The sequence below is a fragment of the Protopterus annectens genome, chromosome 5.part0 (assembly GCF_019279795.1).
Source record: "Protopterus annectens isolate FY-2018-M chromosome 5.part0, PAN1.0, whole genome shotgun sequence".
Classification (NCBI taxonomy): domain Eukaryota; kingdom Metazoa; phylum Chordata; order Ceratodontiformes; family Protopteridae; genus Protopterus; species Protopterus annectens.
Genome location: NC_056735.1, coordinates 477,622,733 through 477,644,121, shown reverse-complemented (window position 1 = coordinate 477,644,121; position 21,389 = coordinate 477,622,733). Strand labels below are relative to the sequence as shown.

Below are 21,389 nucleotides of genomic sequence, written 5' to 3'. Positions count from 1 at the left end.
GGTTTAGCTCAAACATCAAAAATGAAACCTACAGTCTAGGTGACATAAATATTAACTGGGCCCCCCTCCTCTTAGATACCCCAACTTAATCAATCAACCTCTACAATTTTACCCAACTAATAAACATCCCAACCAGGCCAAATAAGCAAGGTACCTCTGGTACCATCTTAGATTGGATATTAACAACCCACCCCAACAATATCTACAAAGCCAGTTTAATACCAGACCCCCTAAGTGACCACTTACCAGCCTTCATAGATCGCCTACCCTCTCACATAGAAAAACAACACCTGTTCAAGCAATCCTGTAACCTAGCTTCCTTCAACCCCAAAATCTTCTCTGAATGCCTTAATATTACTAACTGGTCTCCACTAAAAAGCCTGCCTCATATTTTAACCAAACTTTCCTTACTTTACTTAATAAACCAGCCCCTCTCCAAACCAAATGCATCAAAACTAATCCCTGCCCCTGGCTATCCCAAGAAACTAAACTAATAATGAATCAACAAAACAAAAAGTGGAAAATATATCAAAAACACAAAAACACCAGCACCCTCCAAGAATATAAACATCTACGTAACCTAGCCAAAAAATCAATAACAAAAGATCACAAAAACTACTACTACTGCGACCTGCAATCCAAGCACTCAAACAACCCAAAGAAATTCTGGACATCCATCTCCTCAATACTCAACCCCGGTAATAATACCAACCCCAGCCCCAATCCTAACATCTCAAGCCTTGAAACAGCCACTGAATTCAACACATTTTCCATAGATTGCATAGCTAAATTATCCTCCACTTTCCCCAACCCACCTAACAATGCTACCCCCTCACCCTGCCCCCCTAACCTCCCCTCAAACCCTCCTTCTCCCCCCTTGTTCTCCCTTAAACCTGTCTCCACCAAAACTGTCAAACAACTACTCCAAAAGCTAAAACCATGCCGCACTGCCCCTGACAACCTCCCAGCAAATTTTCTTCAAATGTCAGCTGAATCTATAGCCTATCCCATATCCATTCTCATAAATAGATCCATTCAGGAATCTTATGTACCTACCATCTGGCGTTATGCTTTCATAATCTCTTTTCACAAAAGTGGTAAGAACACAGACACTACCAATTTCAGACCCATAGCTATACTCTCTCCTCTCTCAAAAATTCGCGAGAAAACCATCCACTCTCAGCTAATGTCTTACCTAACTCAGCACAAACGCCTCTCTCTCACCCAGCATGGCTTCTGCCCCGGCCACAGCACCATGACAGCCCTGCTCTCCTTCCTTGAAACAATCAACCTAGTGCGTGACAACGGCAAATACGTATCTTCTCTATTTCTTGACCTCTCAAAGGCATTCGACACAATCTCCCATTCCCTACTCCTCTCCCCGCTCTCACACTTTCACCTATCTTCCTCAACCTTAGCCTGGTTCTCCAGCTACCTTTCCATGCGCCAACAGGCTGTACAATGGAAAGAATCAAGCTCCCCTTTCTTACCTACACCCACTGGAGTTCCTCAAGGATCAGTACTGGGCCCACTCCTCTTTAACTTATTCATCAACAATTTCCACCACTCCATCCCTGACGTCTCAGTCATCCAATATGCTGATGACTCCACCATCATCTGCTCAGCCTCCTGCCTCTCCAAACTTCTATTTAATACCCAAATAGCCTTCTCCAAAACAGAATCATGGATGCAGTCTCATCACCTAGCCCTAAATGCCAACAAAACAAAACTAATGATTTTCACTCCTACTAAAACCTCACAATTCAAAAAGGACCAATTTACCATCAAAAGCCACAATAACTCCCCTCTAGAAATCGTACCTAGTACCAATCTACTTGGCATTACTATTGATGAAAATGTAAAATTCAGTTCCCACATCCTCTCTGCAATCAAAAAAAACAACCAGAAAATTGGTCTCCTCTACAGACATAACTGCTTCCTAACTCCCTCCTCCCGTCAAACCCTTGCATCTACCTTCCTTCTCCCCTCTCTCTTTTATGATGCTCCCCTATTCTCCAACCTACAACTTGACCTCCGTTCCAAACTCAAAGCTTGTTACAATAAAATCTGCAAATTTGCAACCAATTCTAAGAGCTCCTCCCATCACTGCTACTCCCTTCACACCCTGAACTGGCTTGAACTCCGCAACCACCTAAAATACCTACAACTTACAACAGCCCACAAACTCATCTTTAAACCAACAGAATGCCCCTCTCTTTCCAAATCTCTAACACCCTACACACTTGGACACACCCTGATATCCAAAGGCCAAAACTTCCTACATGTACACAAACCCCTACACCCACCTGGCCAACTATTGCTATCCCACACCATAGCCAAACTGTGGAACGCTTTCCCCACACCACTACGTAACATACCAAACCATAACAACTACAAATCCATGCTTCACTCCCATCTCGTCTCCAAATGGGAATGTCCTTCGCATGCTCCCACCTAAAACACCCACACCACTAACTACACTCCTAAATCATTTTTCTTTGCAAAATTTAACAATATGTCATAGGTCTTTCTCTTTACATCTTTCCAAATTATTCTTTATATTATATATTATTATTATACATCTTTCCTATTACTTTTGCATGCCCCCCTCTAGCGTGCCTTACACATATTCTCAAACTGACACTCTCTTAATTGCTAAGCAGTGTATCTATTAATGTAAAACTGTTATTTCCTGTACATAATAATTTTGATATAATATACTCATATTATCTGTTACTAATGTGGCAACTTTCTGTATGTTTGCCTTTTCCAAGTTTTACAAAACTCTGTACTTATATTTTGTAATGTTGCAAATGTCTGTATTTGTATTCGGAGCTTTTCTCCTCGGGTCTCCACTGAAAATGGGCCACAAGCCCAGCTGGACTAACCCGGTTAACAAACAAACAATAAATAAATAAATAAAAAAAACAACAGACTAGCAACGTACTATAAAACAAATAAAAAGAAAAACCGCTACTCAGAAATCATGAACCAGAATTTATTACATCCAAAAACACACAGTGAATGAAAGCGCTTAAGCTGATGTGTTTTTGGATGTAATAAATTCTGGTCCGTAATTCCTGAGTAGCGTTTTTTTTTTCTTTTTATTTGTCTTTGAAAGAAGAACATGTTCCCTGCCAACCAGACCTAGTGGGCGAGAATGAAAATAAACTGTCTTTGCAATTACACCATGTTGTGGTTTAAGAATCAGTGTCTTCTTTTATAATGCATTTTTGAAACTGCGATGAGTAAAAAGAAAACAGTACGGGATCCCTGCTTGCAGTTATCTACTAATGTGAATGTATCCTGCTGAAGATCCATACCATTGCCTACTGAATTTGTTTGTGCTAGCATTACAATGAACCAGAAGGAACTGCAAAAAGTAAGCAAATTGTACTGAGATAAAGATCCTCATAGTCTCCTAAGTATTTACATTTTATACAAGTAGCCGAGGCGTTTCAGCACCAAAGTGACTTCACCACTTTTACAAACAAACACACAAGCTCGCACGTATTATGACGAATTCTGCATGGACTGTGTGAAAAAAAAAGACTTACCTCACACTCTTGTTGGGATCTAGAAGAAAGATCAACTATCGGACAGGCCAGGACTTGGTACAGGGGGGGGGGGGGGCTGCGGCAATCACTCCCAATCATTTTGTCACCCTTTTGAACTATTTTTAAGGATTGGGAACACAAAATAGTCAGATGGAGCAAGATCTGGTGAGTAGGGTGGATGGTCTATGCACTGAAACCCCATTTTCATCAAAACATCCATCGTTTTGCCAGCCTTATGAACAGGTGTATTGTCTTGCAAAAAGAGAACTACTTTCTGCAGCTTCCCTCTCCATTTTTGTTTCAATGCCTCCTTTAATCAGCACAGCAAGTTACACTACTATTCTGCATTAACTGTTTGGCCCCTTGGGAAATTACAATACTTTACTGATCTCAAAACACTGTGGCCATGACCTTTCCTGGTAACTTTTGGGTCTTGAAGATTTTTGGCTTTGGTGAACCTAAGTGCCACCATTGCATGGACTGTTGTTTTGTCTCAGAATCATAGTGGTATAAGCATGTTTCATCAACAGTAATTAGTCCTTCCAAAATGTTGACACCAGCTCAACAAAAATGCTGCAAAATCAACTTGGAATTGTCCACTTTATGTCTTTTCTCGTCGGCATTCAAACATTTGGGCACCCACTAGGCTGACAGCTTCTGCATACTCAGCTGCTCATGGATTATAAACCCAATGCATTCCCTGGATATCTGTAGTGTTTCAGCAACTGTTTTAGCCAATATTCGCTGATCTGACAAAATCAGGTCATGGACATGGTCAACAATTTCAGGAGTTAGCACTGCTTGAGTCCTCCCAGACCTTGCTGCATCTTTGGTTTCTAAATCTCCATGCTAAAAGTTTGCACACCACTTCTTCACAGTTGAGTAAGAAGGAAACTTATCATTCAACGTTTGCATCATACATTCATGGATTTCCTTTGAAGTTTTCTGCTGCAGGAATGGGAACTTCTTGATGGCTCAGAGTTCCACACTTCAAAATTCCACACGTTTTGTTGACATGGTTCAAATCAATGATCTAAAACAGTGTCAATACATAACATTACAATTCTGCAAATTGACACTTTACAAGATGAAATAACCCTCTTTTCAGCTACAGAGGCAAAATAATGCTCAGAATTTAAAAGGTTGGTCAGGCTTAGAACTTTTCAGCACCCCCTCATATTATCCATTAAAATGTTCCTTTTAAGTGTTTTCTCATGGACAAGCAGTTGGAGGATTCATTCATGTTCTTAGAGTCAGGGGTACCTGACTCATTCCTCCAGTTGCATCTCCAATTGTAACACTGAACGTAAAGAAAAAAAAATAAAATTAAATAAAATGCCTGGGGGAAGAGGTAGAATATACCACCAAATGAGGTATACTCTCAATCAAGTACCAGCAAAGCAGTACACTTTTTGAGCTCAGCAAAATAATAAAAAGCTGTGGGCGAGGGTCTGGTGCCGGGTTATAGTATGGGCTAGTAAAAGGTGGGGGGACTGCGCCAAGGCCTAAATTCACCACTGCATAATATAAAACCATAGACATGTTTTTTTTAATGCAGTATGCTTGTTTCTTTTTAACAATTGGCATTCACTCCAACATTACATAAATTGTTCAGTTTCTTCTTTCCCTTAAATCTCAGTCCTCCTTCTGAACATTATTCTGAATATGTTATTCCCAGAGATTTCATTTTCTTCTCTATTTTCTAAGGATCCCGTCATCATTTATTTTATTTCCTTTACAATATCTGTACTTCAATTACAGTTGTTTTCCACTCATCTTAAGAAACTGATTATTTTATACTAATATCCCTGGCTTATAAATGCAGTTTTTACTAACAGCAGTAGCCAAGTCCTTAACATGGAAAAGATCTTTTAATCAGTTCTTTCTACTAAACTATTGCATCCTTTTAGCCATTTAGAATATATACCAATATCTAAGCTATCATTTTAGCAAAGATTCTAAAAACTGTCTACAGTTAGACATTTGTCTCTTTTAATAAAAATGTCCTCTTCAGCTATTCCTACCCTAACTTTAATAAAAGCTACAGCTCCATAAATGAAGTATATTCTACTGCTGACATGATTTTTAACATATGATGGATTATTACTAACTGGGCTGTGCCAGTAAATCTTAAATAAGACAGATTGTTATTTATATAAACAGAAACCATCTATTGTGGAGACCTTTAAACTAGTTCTCTTATTACCTATCTTATTGACTTATTAGTTATTAGAAATCATGTCTACTCTAAACCTGACCTCATTATCTCTAGAGTTTTACAAAGATCGATACTTGATTTCATATTATTTTTCCTATAACTCAACTTCCTAACCAGTAACTGTGACAGGTTCAACCTAGTCATTTATGTAGGTGGCCTGCAAATATTAAAGACTGGCAATAATTCTACATGCATTGAAGCAGAACTGCAGTTATGCTTTTGTACAGTATTCCACTGATTTAAATGGATTTTCTTACTATTAGCATGGATAATACTAAACCAGTGCAACTCATAATCACCGTAAACTAGCCAGCTCTTCATTGTAACTAACCTGTTTGGTAAAGCTATTAGCCTAGGTACTAATTTGAAATACCTTGCTTGTTGGCTAGACATAATTTTCAGCTTTTCACTGCATATTAAAAAAATCTAAGAAGAGTCAAGATATGTTATTCCATCAACAACCTACTTACCATTCTTGTTCCTTACCTCCTAAATATTTTCTTCTTTCACACATATCTCTTTAATATGCTCATGGTACCAAATAATTGCACATGAAAGCCGTAAAAATCTGTAGGTTCAGCAGATTCAGAGACTAAAAGCAACCATTGCTAGCTTACCAAATCAAATGCCAAACATTTATACATAACTTGCAAAGCAATGTTTCTGCTGTTGCTTTAGGTTACTTAATGCAGACTGCTCTCATGGGAAATGTAAACTGAATTAGAAATCTTTTATTATTTATTTATTTTTATTTTACATTTGTTTTACCTACAGTGGTCCCCAAAAATAGAAGACCATGCACACTAACAAGGCCACCTTATACTCTCTCCACCACAGAACTAGCAGTCCTGATTCCCAAACTCCCTCTGTGGAACAAACAGGACACCTATATATCTTCAATTCCTTGCTATATAGCTACCTCAGTAACACTGCCATTGGAAACACTTTTAAGTCTTTTTATACTGATGCATAACTTTGATTAAAATTACCATTAAAAATCTATTTAGAGTAAGTGAGCTCTTTATAAGTGAGCTCTTGTAGGCAAAAATAAATACATAAATAAATAACAAAGATAACATATTTTAATTGCTAACAATTTACTAATTATCTCTAATATGAAGGTGAAATGTCGGTATATAAATTGCAACCCACAACTATTTTTCCATTCACTGCTTTACACAGATACACATCTCCTCATGTCATAAAAAACACATGCAAGAAGTAGGTTGAATATTTTTCCTAAATTAGCAACAGTTAAAACATCTATACAAATCAAATATGGGGTTGATGTATTACCAATAGTATATTGTTTTTGTGTTATGCCTTGGATGTATACATTTCTTGCATCTGTTAGTTAGGGTTGGGAGTTGGTATAATGCTTAAGGTATTTATTGCACAACACACAGTACACCATTTGATTCTCATCTTGGGAAGAGAAATTGGCTAGGCTTAATATTGGCCCACAAGGACAACTAGCCTAGTACCTGCCTATGAACCTATGAACTTTATATGCTTCTTAATATACCATGGACCATAAATGTGCATCATTCTACCATCTGAAAACAACATAAAGTTATTTCATATCATGCACTCAAATACAAAGTCATTTTTTTGTTAAAGTACACGTTGGTTGAAGTTTTGCACACTGAGACTTTTTGTTTGTATTCTGTATATTTTTTAAGTTTAAACTTGCCACCATTAGTCAAGGCCATTTCAGAAAAATTTCCTTTGGCCAGCCAGCTAACTTGGTTAGTAAAAAAAATAATGAATAAATAAGCAAATAAATAAATAAATAAATACATAAATACAAATTAATACTTTCAGGTTTGTCTTAGGAATGGCAGATCAGAATAGTAAGACAGCCATAAAAGGAGAGAATGACGCTTCATTTGAAAATTACAAGGTTAAGATGTGGGGCTGTATGAATTAAGCTAATTTACTGAAAAGGTACTGGAGCTGGAAGGTAGGTCCCTCACTTCTTTAATGGACAATAAAAGTACTCATGTTTTCTGTAGAACCTGTGTCTGGTGATGTCTGAGGAACATGAAGTAAGGCTGGCATCTACACAAATGTTAGCTATAGAATCAAATGGCACAATGGATCAGTCACAAACCTTTGCAATTTTTTCTGTTTGTAAGTATATATATTTCTAGGTTACATTCTGCTTAAACTATGAGTGTGTACTGTGAATCTCTCTCTCACACACTCTCTCTATATATGTATATATATATATATATATATATATATATATATATATATATATATATATAGGTATATGTATGTACAAGTATATGTTTTTGTGTGTGTGTGTGTGTGTGTATTCATATATATATATATATATATATATATATATATATATATATATATATATGAATCTCTGATGTTTGATTGACTGACAATTCAATAAATATAAATGTTTGAAAGCCCAATTAGTTGAATGATAGTTTGGCTGAAGTTCTATTTTATTGAATATGGTATAGTTTACATGATCTGTATTTCAAAGGCAGAAATCTACAAATGTGTATGAAGAAGATTTATCAGGTCCTTTAGGTAACCTTTGCATAATCATTGCTGATGTGATTTCTATATATGCAGTGGCATTGATTCCCTATGTATGGTATTTTACTTTTCTGCACAGTTGTAATACTATGGAATTAGTATACTTATGTAAGGGGTGTGGAGTCCCCCATTTAGGGGGGAAGGGAGCTTGCTCCCTGCAAATAGTCTTTTTGAAAACTTTTTCAGTTTCATGTTTCAGCTATTTTGAATTTCACTAAATGGTGTTTCAGTGAAACCCATACATATATAAATACATAACACACACACACACACACACACACACACACACACACACACACACATACATATATATATATATATATGGGTCTAGGACACATGCTCGACTAGCATATTTCCACATCACAAAACATCGAACACACATACATGAAAGCGCTTAACATTGAAAAGTGCTTCCGTGTATGTGTAGTTCAAAAAAAAAAAAGTAAGTTTTTGGATGGGGGGGCTTTGCCCCCCTGTGCCCCCCACACCCCCCTACTTTATTATTCTCACTCCGAGATCGCACTACAGTGGGGAAAAGGGAATTTTCCCTTACCCACACTGTAGTCCAATCTACGAAACAGGCACACATACACGGAAGCGCTTGTCGATGTTAAGCGCTTTCGTGTATGTGTGTTCGATGTTTTGTGATTCGTACATATGCTAGTTGAGCATGTGTCCAGATCCCTCCCATATATATATATATATATATATATATATATATATATATATATATGGATTCACTTTAGAAGCTCGAATTCCCAAAATCTCGACCCTCATATGGTCGAGACCAAAAGATTGAGTTTTGGAAACTCGAACTTCTAAAATGAAATGCAAAAAAAAAGTCAAACATTACTTTTGCAGGGGGGCTTTGCCCCCCTGCACCCCCCACACCCCCCCTACTTAAATATACCAACTCCGAGATCGCTCTACAGTGGGGAAAAGGGAAATCTCCCATATTGCGCTGTATGCGGAAGCACAAAACGGGAGATTTCCCACTTCCTGTCAACACCACCAAAAAGATAAAAACATTACATACACACAGAGCATACAAGAAGCCTTGCCTCTGTGTGCACGTAACGTAAAGTGTTATTTTTTAAAACTTTACATATTCGATTTACTGAAATGTCGATCATATGGTCTCAACCATATGACATTCGAGATTTCAGTAATTCGATTATGTAAAGTGCTTCCATATATATTTATATATATATTTACACATTTGTGTGTGTGTGTGTGTGTGTGTGTGTGTGTGTGTGTGTGTGTGTGTGTGTGTGTGTGTGTGTGTGTGTGTGTATGAATAAGTTGTCACATATACTACAGATGGAGTGGTACTTGCCGAAGGGAGGTCAGTAAAGGGAGATATAGAGAATTTCCTGGATGAGGGCAGACCAAAGAGAGGCAGATTTTCTTTGTAACTAAGTGAGAGCATACTTTGGGCAGTATGTCTAGAGTACTAACAGTAAACAGTTTACATTCCTGACCGACAGGGCTAGAGGAGTTAGGGGAGAGATGTCTAGATGTGAGGAATTGCTTCACAAGGACACATACTCACTTAAATGTTAAAGTATTTGTCAGAGAAATCAGAAGGGATGCTTTTAAAAGTGTGTTGACCTGGGCTGATTATTCCTATGCATGCATGTGCTATTAACAGATGTCAGAAAGGATTATTGGGAGAGCCTTAAGTGCTAAGTAAGTAAGATTTGTTTTCTGGGACTGAAAAATGCAATGAAACTGCACTTTGAATTGTTGTCAGAAACCAAAATGTATGGATTGAAACTAACATTGAACATAAACCTGTGCTTTGCTTTTGGTTTTCCCCTTCCCAAGTCTGAAAGGGGAGGATTTTCATGTTATGTTTTGTAAATAAATTCACTTTTAGAAACTGACTTACTGGCCCTAGGTAGAGTTTTATTGTTAGTAGCACAATATTTTATATATATATGTGTGTGTGTGTGTGTGTGTGTGTGTGTGTGTGTGTGTGTGTGTGTGTGTGTGTGTGTGTGTCTATATATATATATATATATATATATATATATATATATATATATGTACATATATATTATTATTATTATTATTATTATTATTAATAAATAAAGATAATAGAGATATATATTTTATATTTATATATATATATATATATATATAAAGATATGTTGTTCTTAATTGCTGATTTATTTACTTATTTCTTCTTTTGTAGGCCTATCAACTGCAGACGAATTTAACTATCAGATTCAGTATGAGTCTGAGCAAGTCAAATCTCAGATGGAATCCTCCATAGCCCTCAATTTAGTTGACAAGGAGCGAGATATACACACTGGAATTGTTACTCTGACCTTCAATATTGTTTATTCTCCTTATAAACCATTCAGGTACTATTGAATGCGATATGCTTTCCAGCCTGTCTTATTAACACTGTTGACCGTATAATACAATTTTCTTCTCAAAATATTTTAGTGCTGAACTATTTACATACCATGTAAGATGTAAATGGGTATAAGAGAACAATTTAGATTACTGATATCACAGTCTGTATAAACAGAGGCCTACCTTTAAAATGTGGTGTATGTACTTTGTGTTCAGATTTCATGTACATCAGTGCCTTGTTGATACCTGCCTCTTTACAAAGACAGAGGAAATCTTCAAACTCTACATTAATTATGTTTTTACTGTGAAATAGAAATGCAGGCATCTAGCCTAAGAAAGATGAAATAAAAGATCACAGTACCATGAAATGCAGTTAGACAATTCTAGGCTGAAAATATGGAGTACAATATATTAATCTGGAAAATGGAATTGCACAAGTTCTTAGTCTTTGACCTTTATTATTGCATTTCATTGTGTCTTATTTATATGTATGTGTGTATGTATATATGTATGCATATTGCACAAACAGACATGTGTATGTACACACACACACACACACACACACACACACACACACACACACACACACACACACACACACACTCACACACACCTCTCAAGTGTACCTCATTCTGAGGAAATTACCTCATTTGGATTCTTAAAAAGTATATGTTCCTCGAAGTTGCACATTGAAAGGGTCCGTCACACATTCAGTTTCAGGAATTTTTTTAACTGATATCCATAGTAAATAGAAATAAATCATATTAACGTATTAAAATATATGTTTTATAAGTAAAGCCAGCTTATTTAAACCATTCTATGAACTTCCTAGCTGAAGTTGTTAGCAAGCTATTAGTATGTGCTCCACATTTTATCCATTTGTTCCACATTATATATATAAAATATAATATACAAAGAAGCAGTAATGGACAGCTAGACCTACTGCACTGAAATCTGTGAGGTCACAAAGTGTTTGAATCAACTAAATGAGTAAATAACAACAATATCTTACCAGTTACATATATAGCAGAACTGATACATTTAGCATTGTGAAATATTTTGCAACAAGTTTTATAAATTTGTCAGCTGACAATTGCTAGCATGTCTGAAAATAGCAGCATGACTCACTAAAATATGATTCTTTAACATTGAAAGTGCAGTTTGTGTTTTAAGTTGTCTCTTGCCTTCTGGGGTCTATTGCATCTCCATATTTTATCATTTTATAAAAACTGTGTCAGCTCTGAGTTGTGGGAAATGTACATTACATACCACATTGTTGTCCTTTTAGAATTGTTATCACAGAATCCAGTTTACATTAGCTGCATTCAAAGAACTATTGTTTTGAAGGAACTGTGTGAACAATTATAGTAAGCCCATATATGAACATGTATTATTCATCTCTGCTTGGATTAGGACCTTGCCATGGTGAAGTGGCTGGTGTGCTGCAATAATCCTCATAGATTGGATGTCTGGAGTCTTTACCTTTGGTAGAGTCATCAGTAGCAAACAACTGTAACAGAAAGCTCCAGATTAAGAAGACCAACTTCTAAAAATCCCCAACAATTGAACAGTGAGAAGAAGAATGTTGTCTACCAAACTCTAGGACACTGGATGAAGACTGAGGCAAAATTAGTGTCTACAGCTGCTTGGGCACTTATTCCTTCTGATCATGTGTTTTTTAGCTTGCTGTTTGTTTGATTGACATGTTTCTCACAATAAAAAATTTCAATTCAAGCTCAGACTTTTACCATGGTTAACATTAACTCCAAAGCTGCTTCATGTCATTTGCAGCCCAGTGGTAATGAACACTTAATTAGATAATTTTTCAAACAGTAACCTTAATGCAAGCAACAATAGTTTGATGATCTTTTAGTGCATAAATTGACGTAGAAGTGAAGTATGGCAGCAGCTACAACAAATGAACAATCTCTTCTAGGATTCCTTCAACTTCAGATTTAATTAGTGGGCTAAACTCCCTTCCCTAAACCTAGATTGTCTCACTGTCTTCTTGCTGGGTAGCTGTGTCCAGTGAGATATTTCTCACTGTGACTTTATAAAGAAGAAGAAGAAACTGATGATTATTTTTTCAGCATGTATATGTTACTACTCTGTAACAGTTATCCAGTCTAGTGAATGACCAGAAAACAGAAATGCTGTCATTGTCAGTGATCTTGCCTGAGGATTATCTACACTCTTGCCTGAAATGATGTGTGAAGATTAAATAAAGCTGACAACAGCTACTTAAGGTTCATCACTCTTCTAGAAATGAAAGTCTAAGGAAAAAGACACAGTCATGGCATTGTCTTTGTCAGCAAAATAGGCTCAGTAACCAGCACATACTGGTCCCCAGTGGGATCACTGAACAGTTTCTGGACTTCTATTGCAAATTCAGCAATAGTCAGCATGCAACTGTAATCCAAGAATATTCTGATTGTGTATGTCAACAGACGTTTCTCAACTGACATTGATGGAGACCTCACCAAATTCTAAAACAAGACATGATCATTCTTTCCGGAGATTTCTGTGCTAGAAGGTGACTTATTTGACTGTTTTATTTTTTAATTATTATAATAACCATGATAATGAGCAGATGCTGACAGACCATTTTAAATGTACAACCTGTGCCAGTAACAACAAATAGAGGATTAAAACTAGCTGTATAAAATGTTTACGTATACAGCTTTAGACAAAAAATGGAAGGCATATTTAGGAGTTAAAGTAAGTCACACTGCAAAGGCATAACATGTTAATACAAACAGGTAGTTCCTAAATCCCATCAAGCAAAGGTAATCATGTTGATAAGTTGCAAATAAGTCATGGCACATTATCTATGTTAAGACTGGGAAAATAAATGGAAGAATGTTCATAACAACAAACTGTCTAGGATACTCAAGTCTAACATTGCATTTGCAGGACTAAATGATAATGGTACGATACACAGAGTTTGTGTATCAATATTCTTAAGGTGCATGTATGCAGTATAATCTGAGTTTTGTCTTAAGCCAGCTGTAATATAATAACAATTACAAAAAGGGATCCAGGAACAGGTAGACAGACAAACATGTTAAAGGCATTGGCAAGTTGTAGTTGTAAATAACTCACCATACATAACCACCTAACCATTTAGGCTTTATTTTATTTTAGTTAAATGTAGGTAGACTGTGTCATAGTCATGAGTGTCAATCCATTTTGAGCAAAGACAGATCAGAGAAATGTGAACATGCAATAGTGACTATGTTGCAATATACAGATTAAAATAGAAATTCTGAATGATAGAATATGGAAGTAATATAGGTAGCCATTAACAGATCATAGAAATGATTGCTTATGAAGTGATAAATGTTATAGTGCTAAGGATTGGGTGGTGCTTGTATGAGATGTAATATAGAACTGAAAAGTATATACTGGTGTTGTCTGCTTATGTGCTTAGCTATTTTGTACTGAATATAAGATAATTAAGTATGAATGGTGGCCTGTGCTATAAATCATTATACCTGGAAGCAAGTGCATTGTTCTTTAAGGACTAAACAAGCATCCAGGAGCTTTTGAACTGAATAAGTAATATTTAATTAATAGTCTGGATAAAAGGATGTTCTGTACCTTTAGTTCACATATTAATGGGCATTGCAGTAAGCACTTAGGTAGAAGTGGTGTGTGCTTAGTGGTGACTGAGAGAAGGCAGAGGAATATAGATGCTTTGCCTATATATATGTATAAATGAGCTGGTGATGAAAATACAGAAATTAATGGATTATCTTAAACAGAAGACTGGCAAGATATTGCTGAGCTAACAGAGGAATAACAGAAAAACGAATGTTATGTATAAAGAGGCAATGGTGCTCTGTTTAAGGTGAGGAAGTCATATAACAGTAGAGTTTGCTGAAGCTTATTTGTCATTTCTGAATATTTCTTTTAGATACTTTTAGGAGACAAAATGAATGGGTGAGAGATGGGATCAAATCAGACTTTTCTAAAAGTTATCTTTTTTTACTCAAAGAAAAATTCTTGGCCTCTTCCCATTCTATTACATTGCCCTATCTAGTTATTGGCTCCTAACTCCTTGGTTCCTTTGCCAGTTTTCTCCAATAAATTCCAGCCTCCTCTTGCCTATTGTCTTTATCCCTAATTGTAGCCATTCCTGTTGGCAGAATCTCCTTTCTCCTTTCCCATGTTGGCTTAGTTCTTAGAATATTATATTAGTAACATAGCAGAAAGTATTCTAAGAACTTCTATTTATTATTATTATTATTATTATTATTATTATTATTATTATTATTAATGATTGATATGAGAGGAGTTAAGATACTGTGTCCTTTGTGATATGTATGCTTTTTATAAGAGAATATGTTATGGAGATAGGTTAGGGAGTTGTCAGCAAATTAAAGTGGCATAGCAATACATTATTGAACATATGCAATTAGAACATGTTTGGCTATTGTGGACATTGGATGAGAAATCACTGTATACCAACATTCCTCACCAGGTGGGCTTGTTGGCCTTAGAATATTGGTTGAATAGGTCCTTAATATATAGCCTCAGTTTTAACACATTCTTATTATGTTTGGCTGAACAAGTTTTAACATAGAATTTTTTTTATTTCAGAGAGGAAAATTATTTAAATCTTAGAGGTACAGCTATGGGTGCGTTATTTTCACCCATTTATGCTGGCTTCTTTATGAGTTTTATTGAAGAACAGATTATTTATGATAAGTCCCACAATATTTATTTAGAATCTATGGACATTTGGTGATGTTATTTGAATGATTATTGGTTGGTCTGGAGGTCTGATGTCACATATTTGTTGGAGTTTATAGAATACATTAATGATAATAAATGGGATATCCAAGTCAGTGTACATCATGATCCCAGACAGATTACATTCCTGGATGTCTTAGTTACTGTTGGGGAAGATGGGACTTTGAGTAGTTGTATCTTTAGGAAGTTTCCCTAGGTAAATACTCTTTTTCAAGTGAGTAGTTGTCACTCCCCACATTATAAGAAATATAATAAAATCTGGTACTTACTTATTATCGCAACCACAGTCTAAACGACTCACTATGCAGTTTGACATGGTACAGAAAGGCAAACATTATTGCAACCACATTCCAGCTGAGTGACTATTGCTATCTTTTCAGGCAGGCCTTCAAGCTTTCGTTTTATCTGGGTAACAAAATCCAACTTTTTTAGGATGTACTCTTTACAAGAGTAATTACATTAGGAGGTGTAATGGAAGATGATGGAAGTAATCAGTTGATTGCTTCTTCTTCTGTGCTGTAAATGTTACTGTGATGGCTGTCAAAAAAAATTGAAAACAGTATTTTCTCTTGCAGCTTGAATGTAACCGAGCAGAATAGTTTTTGCATGAAGCTGCAAAGGAAAACAAATGTTTTATATGTATTTTTACAGCAATCACAGTAACACTTCCATGACAGATGAAGCAGTCAACCATTTTCCAAGCCCAGAGTGCATGCCAGGTTTCTTACCGCGGACAGGAGGTGAATAACCTCAGCAGCCATGCCACTGCATTGTTATAAGTGGATGGATACATAGAAAATGAAATGGTACCAAATATTTCAGTGTTAAGCACTATAGAAAATCCAAGAAAAGTAATTTAAAATTGGCGGCACGCTAAAGTAATGAGGCAAAATTACATGTTTTCAACCAGGAAGGCCAAAATGCTCAATGTGTATGCTACCGTCAAGCATCTAGGGACCTGTATGACCTGAGAAGGGTGAAACCAAAACGCTCTCGACCTTACATGTTTAAATGTGGCACTTTCACGACTTTCTGCAAACCATACAGAATGCTCACTCCATAACACTGTAGCACTTTTGGTTTCTGTCATACTCTTTGCCTATCTGTACCATGCCGAACTGCATAGTGAGTCATTTAGACTGTGGTTGCAATAATACTAAGTACCCAAAATCTCAGTTTATGAGATTAAAAAGAATATGTTTTTCTGAATCGGTATTTAATACTGAAATTCAGGACATGGTGAGGAGGTCATGTGACAGGGGATTTAAGCAATCTGATATACAGAATGTCTGTGACTGAATAAAGAAAGTTGACAGGGAGCAATTATTACAATACCAACCAAGAAAAGATTTGGTTGGACCATCTAGACTTATCACAAATTTTGGTTGTAATACTAGTTTTTTCATGGATCTGGTTCAAAAATTCTGGTACATTCTATTAATAGATGATCGTTTAAAAAACATATTATCTGACATATATCTTTTTTTCTTTTAGAAGCAGCAAGACTTTGGGTGAATGGTTTAATCACTGTAAGAAAGGTGAATTAGCTAAGCAATCTTTGGGACAGTTGACTTTAAGGGGAGTAGTAGTGAAAAGTTGCCATCCCTGTGGTCATTGCAGTTTTTGTAAATATGTTCTTAAGGTTGTATACTTTTCATCTTCTAATACATCAAAAGTGTATCAAATTAATATTTTTGGGAATTGTGATACAGACTGGGTTATATATTTGGCCACATGCAGCTGTTGAACATTCCATTTTTTGACAAACTTCATATTCTTTGAAACTCTGGATTTCTGAACATCTTAGTGATATTAGATGTATCAGAGGATCTAATGTTTTATATAAACATACTTTGCAGCACAAAACTGCAATGTTTTATTTTGTTATTTTTGATAAGATTGTGTTAAGCAGGGATCACAAAGGAGGCTGGCACACTATGTTAAATATTAAAGAGAAAGGTTGCATTATCAGGCTGGGAGCCTTGTTCCCTCCTGGACTTAATGAGAATTTGTAAGAGACCAATCATTTGCAAGGGGTATGTATTTAAGTCTTGTAACATTGTTTGTTGGTAATGAACCACTGATAAAGGCTAATTAAGCCGAAACTTGTATACTGTTATGGCAGAATAAAGTTATGTTTACTTAGTAAGGAATTGTGCTATTTATTAACTATCTATTCACCATAGTGTGAGGAGTGCTGGCTGCTGTGTCAATGTATATCAGTTGGTCTTTTTGCTGTGCACCTGACCTTACTTGCATGAATTGTTGGAGGTTTACTAAATCACAAATTCACCCCTGGTCTGGCCCCCATGTCTCTGATGGACAGAGGTCAACAAAAGGTAAATGAATCCCCAGCAAACAAACATAACCATTAGCTAACTCTTTACTAACGTACCCCTCTGTATAGGTATCCAAGGAACTCATGGGAAAATCTGGGTTGGCTTGTACTGCTAGGTTTGTAAAGACCCTGGTGGCCGTTAGCCTAGTATAAATCTATGAACCTTTGAACCTAAACTGGTTAAAATTACCCTATCAACTAATATATACAAAACTGTTTACCAGCTATAAAATTATTCATCATCCATCTGCTTTCCAGCACTAAGTATCATTCCACACAGCTATGTCCCAACTTGGTCATTGAGATCAAATGACCAAAAACTCCTCCCTGTCCACAAACTTATCAAATCTGATTGACATGGCCTGTACCCATACCATGTTGCTAAGGCTGGAACTCCTTACTTGTATCCATCAGATCAATACTCTCCCTCCAGTCCTTTAAAACCATTCAGAAAGACTTCCTAGCCAAAATATAGCTCTTTTGTTGCTCAAACCCAGGGTAAACTATATCCTTAAAATGAATAAGTACCTATTTACACCTTATACCTCCTTAGTCCCCCTTCTTCACTTACTTCCTTATTTTAATCATTTTCTCTCCCTCACTCTCTGTCTAAATATGCCATAACCTTATTTTTAATCTTACTTCATGTTACAGTTCCTGTTTTTATGATACTAACTTACCTTTAATTTCTCTTAGCTGGCTAAAATTTCTCTAAATATTAAATCACCATCATATAAGTTGTGTCTGTCTTTAACCAATGTTTTAAAATAATATCTAATGTTATGTTGTCCTATTTCGCCTTCGTTCTTACAATGATGGGTTCGGAGCTGATCCTTGGCTCCGACACAGCCGAATACTTAGCTGAAAGTCTCAAACCTGGCTTGTGGCAAGAAGATATCCCACAATGCAGTGGTGTAATTCCCCAGATCTTGTTTGCCGCTTTAGGAGGTTGGACGTACTCATCTTGGCCGTGGCTAAGTTGTGATATATTTTTTCTATTACCTTTGTCAAAACTTGCTATTTTTGCTTATATTTAGCTTTAGTCATATTAATTTTTAACTCATTGTGTCTCTTTGCTGCCTTTTGTTAAATAGTGATAGTTTTTTCCCCTTTAGCATGGCATTTGCTGTCGGTTTCTAGGCCCCTTGGTATCCAGTGTAGTGGTTGTTGTTCGTTTGTTAGTGTCTTTATACCTCGTTTAAGTTAGAGAGCTATATGCCCATTTAAGTTAGAGGGCTTATACTGTTTTATTGTTTTGTTTAAAAAATAGAACCGTTTTAGTTAAAGGTTCTATTTGTCTTCCACTAGTTGTCGCTCCTTGTGTTGTCCTGTAGCAACCTTTGGTTTAGCTTTAGCATATTAGTCTTAGCTAATAAAACTTTGTTGTTCTTGTTGTTGTTTTGCTATCACCTTTAGGGTCTTAACTTGAAAATGTCTAAAGACCAAAAAGAGAGAGAACGTAAGCCTTCGGGCTTTAAGAAATGTCAAAGGTGCTTGCAAAAAATGTCCATCACAGATGGACATGTTTGTGTTTATTGCCTTGGTGCCATTCAACTCCAAGAAGACTGCACCTTCTGTCATTCATTAAGTGCTAGAGTTCTTCAGGAGAGGAGAAATAAGTTGTTTCTAAAAGGACTCTTAAAGCCTTCTTTTGAGGAAGCCATTCATAGCTCTTCCTCCTCTTCTTCGTCTCCTTCCTCAAAAAAGGATAATTATCATAAAAGACAATCTTCCTATACATTGGCTACATCAGCTCAGTCAGAGCCGCCAGTCAAACTTCCAAAAATTTCAAAGGCCACTACTTCCTCAGCTCCACAGTCCTCGGAGCCATTGGAAGTCCTTTTGGTTGATAGGCCTCGTACTTTGGCTCCAAAGCTTTCGGAGCCACAAGAAACCTCCTCTCGGAGCTGGTCCATTGAGATTTCACTGGTTTCTCCAACTTTGAGATTGCCAATCCTCCATAGGTCTCAATCTCCTTCCCTATCTTTCAGGTCTACAAGGAGCTTATCAGATGACAATGTAGAACGGGTGGAGTATAGACTCCTCAAGTTGCCGGTGCTGACTAAATTATTCTCGTCTCCCACCCATTTGGTCTCAGAGCCTACTGTGTTCCTCCTCCGAGATAAGCTGATCTTTCAGAGCCGGAGTGCTTGGTACCACTTACTGTGGACCCATCAGTTCCGGGACCATCTTCAATGTTCACGAAGCCAACATCTGCTCTGACTCTCTCAGTGCCGTCTGGTAAGTCTGGGAGCCAAGGTTCTCTGGTCGGCCCCGGGGGGATTCTCAGCCCCGATCTTCTTCGGTGCAGAGTCTACCCCTCAGAGCATTGGCTCAGGTTAGCTCAGCTCCCACATCAGCCTTGGGTCTGATCTGTTGGCTCTATTGCCTGTCTCCTCAGAGCCAAGGGAGTCTTCAGAGGCAGCGGGATCTGCCTTTGAGCTGATGAGGAGTGTGTTGTCTACCCATTCAGCACCACAGAAGGATACCAGTACTCGTCCTCCCAAGGCACTGGCTACTGTCTCAGCACCACCCATTCCTCAAGACAGCAGAGACCCAGAGCCTCCGGATCCCCCATTGGGTGAACCCCTCTCATACGAGGCCTCCCCAGAATATCCTTCTGAGGAGCCACCTCAGAAGAGAACCTGCAAGAGGAAGCATGTTGACTCCCCAGATGAGTCCATCACTTCAGACACTGACCTTGATGAATTGGAGAGGTCCCCATGGTCATCCTCTGATGATATCTCATTTACAGATATTCTAGAGATCCTCAAGCAAAGAGGCAGCCGGCCTACCACCACCCCTTCTGATGAGGAGCCAGTGTACCTGAAGGCTTTTGGGTCTCACCCTTCAGCCTCCTGGGTGTCTCCGCCTTTTGATGAACTAATGGCCCTGGTTAATCGAAAGGCATGGGAGTCACCCAATACTATGGAACTGGACCCTTGGAGGCTAAACAAATTTTTATCAGCTCCTTCGGGCAAGGAATTTCTAACAAAGGGAGTACCTGTAGATGCTATGGTGGTGTCAACAGACACCAAGAAGGAACTTGCAGAGACTTCCTCATCTGTTCATCCTCCAAATAAAGACTCTCAAATGATAGACAGATATGGGAAGCATATCTTTTCTTCAGTGACTTTCTCACTGTGATCGCTGAACTACTTATCCCATTTTATGAGGCTACAAAGAGATCTCCTGAAAGAGCTCGGAGATACTCTACAAGATTCATCAGCTGTGGGAGTGAATGAGAACGTCTCCTCCCAACTGTCCACCTTAAATTCCATTGTCAACTCCTCCATGAGGCTCATATCATACGCAACAGATGGAGCGAGCAGGGCAGCGGGTTCTGGAGTTTCCCTTAGGAGACACTTCTTGATGCGCTTGTGCAATTTTACAGAGCCCTTTAAGTCTATCTTTACTAACTCCCCTTTTGATGGTTCCACACTCTTTGGTCCCAAAGTAAAAGACACACTAACCCAGTGCTAGCAGGAAGGGAAAACTCTCTCTGCCATTGGAGTATATGTTTTTCTGTATCTTCAAGACCTTATCCTAAAGGTCAGAAGAGCTGAAAGATGTGGTTCAAAAGATCCCAGAGATTTTT

At 37.4% G+C, this 21,389-nt stretch overlaps 1 protein-coding gene across 1 annotated transcript in view; it reads left to right on the top strand.

The window, feature by feature from the left end:
* CFAP47 (cilia and flagella associated protein 47) overlaps positions 1–21,389 on the top strand; it is a 7,413,452-nt gene that overhangs the window by 7,102,504 nt on the left and 289,559 nt on the right. The window contains exon 60 of the mRNA XM_044071840.1: positions 10,532–10,703. Coding sequence (XP_043927775.1) covers positions 10,532–10,703 — 172 coding nt within the window. The remainder of the gene's footprint in view (positions 1–10,531; positions 10,704–21,389) is intronic.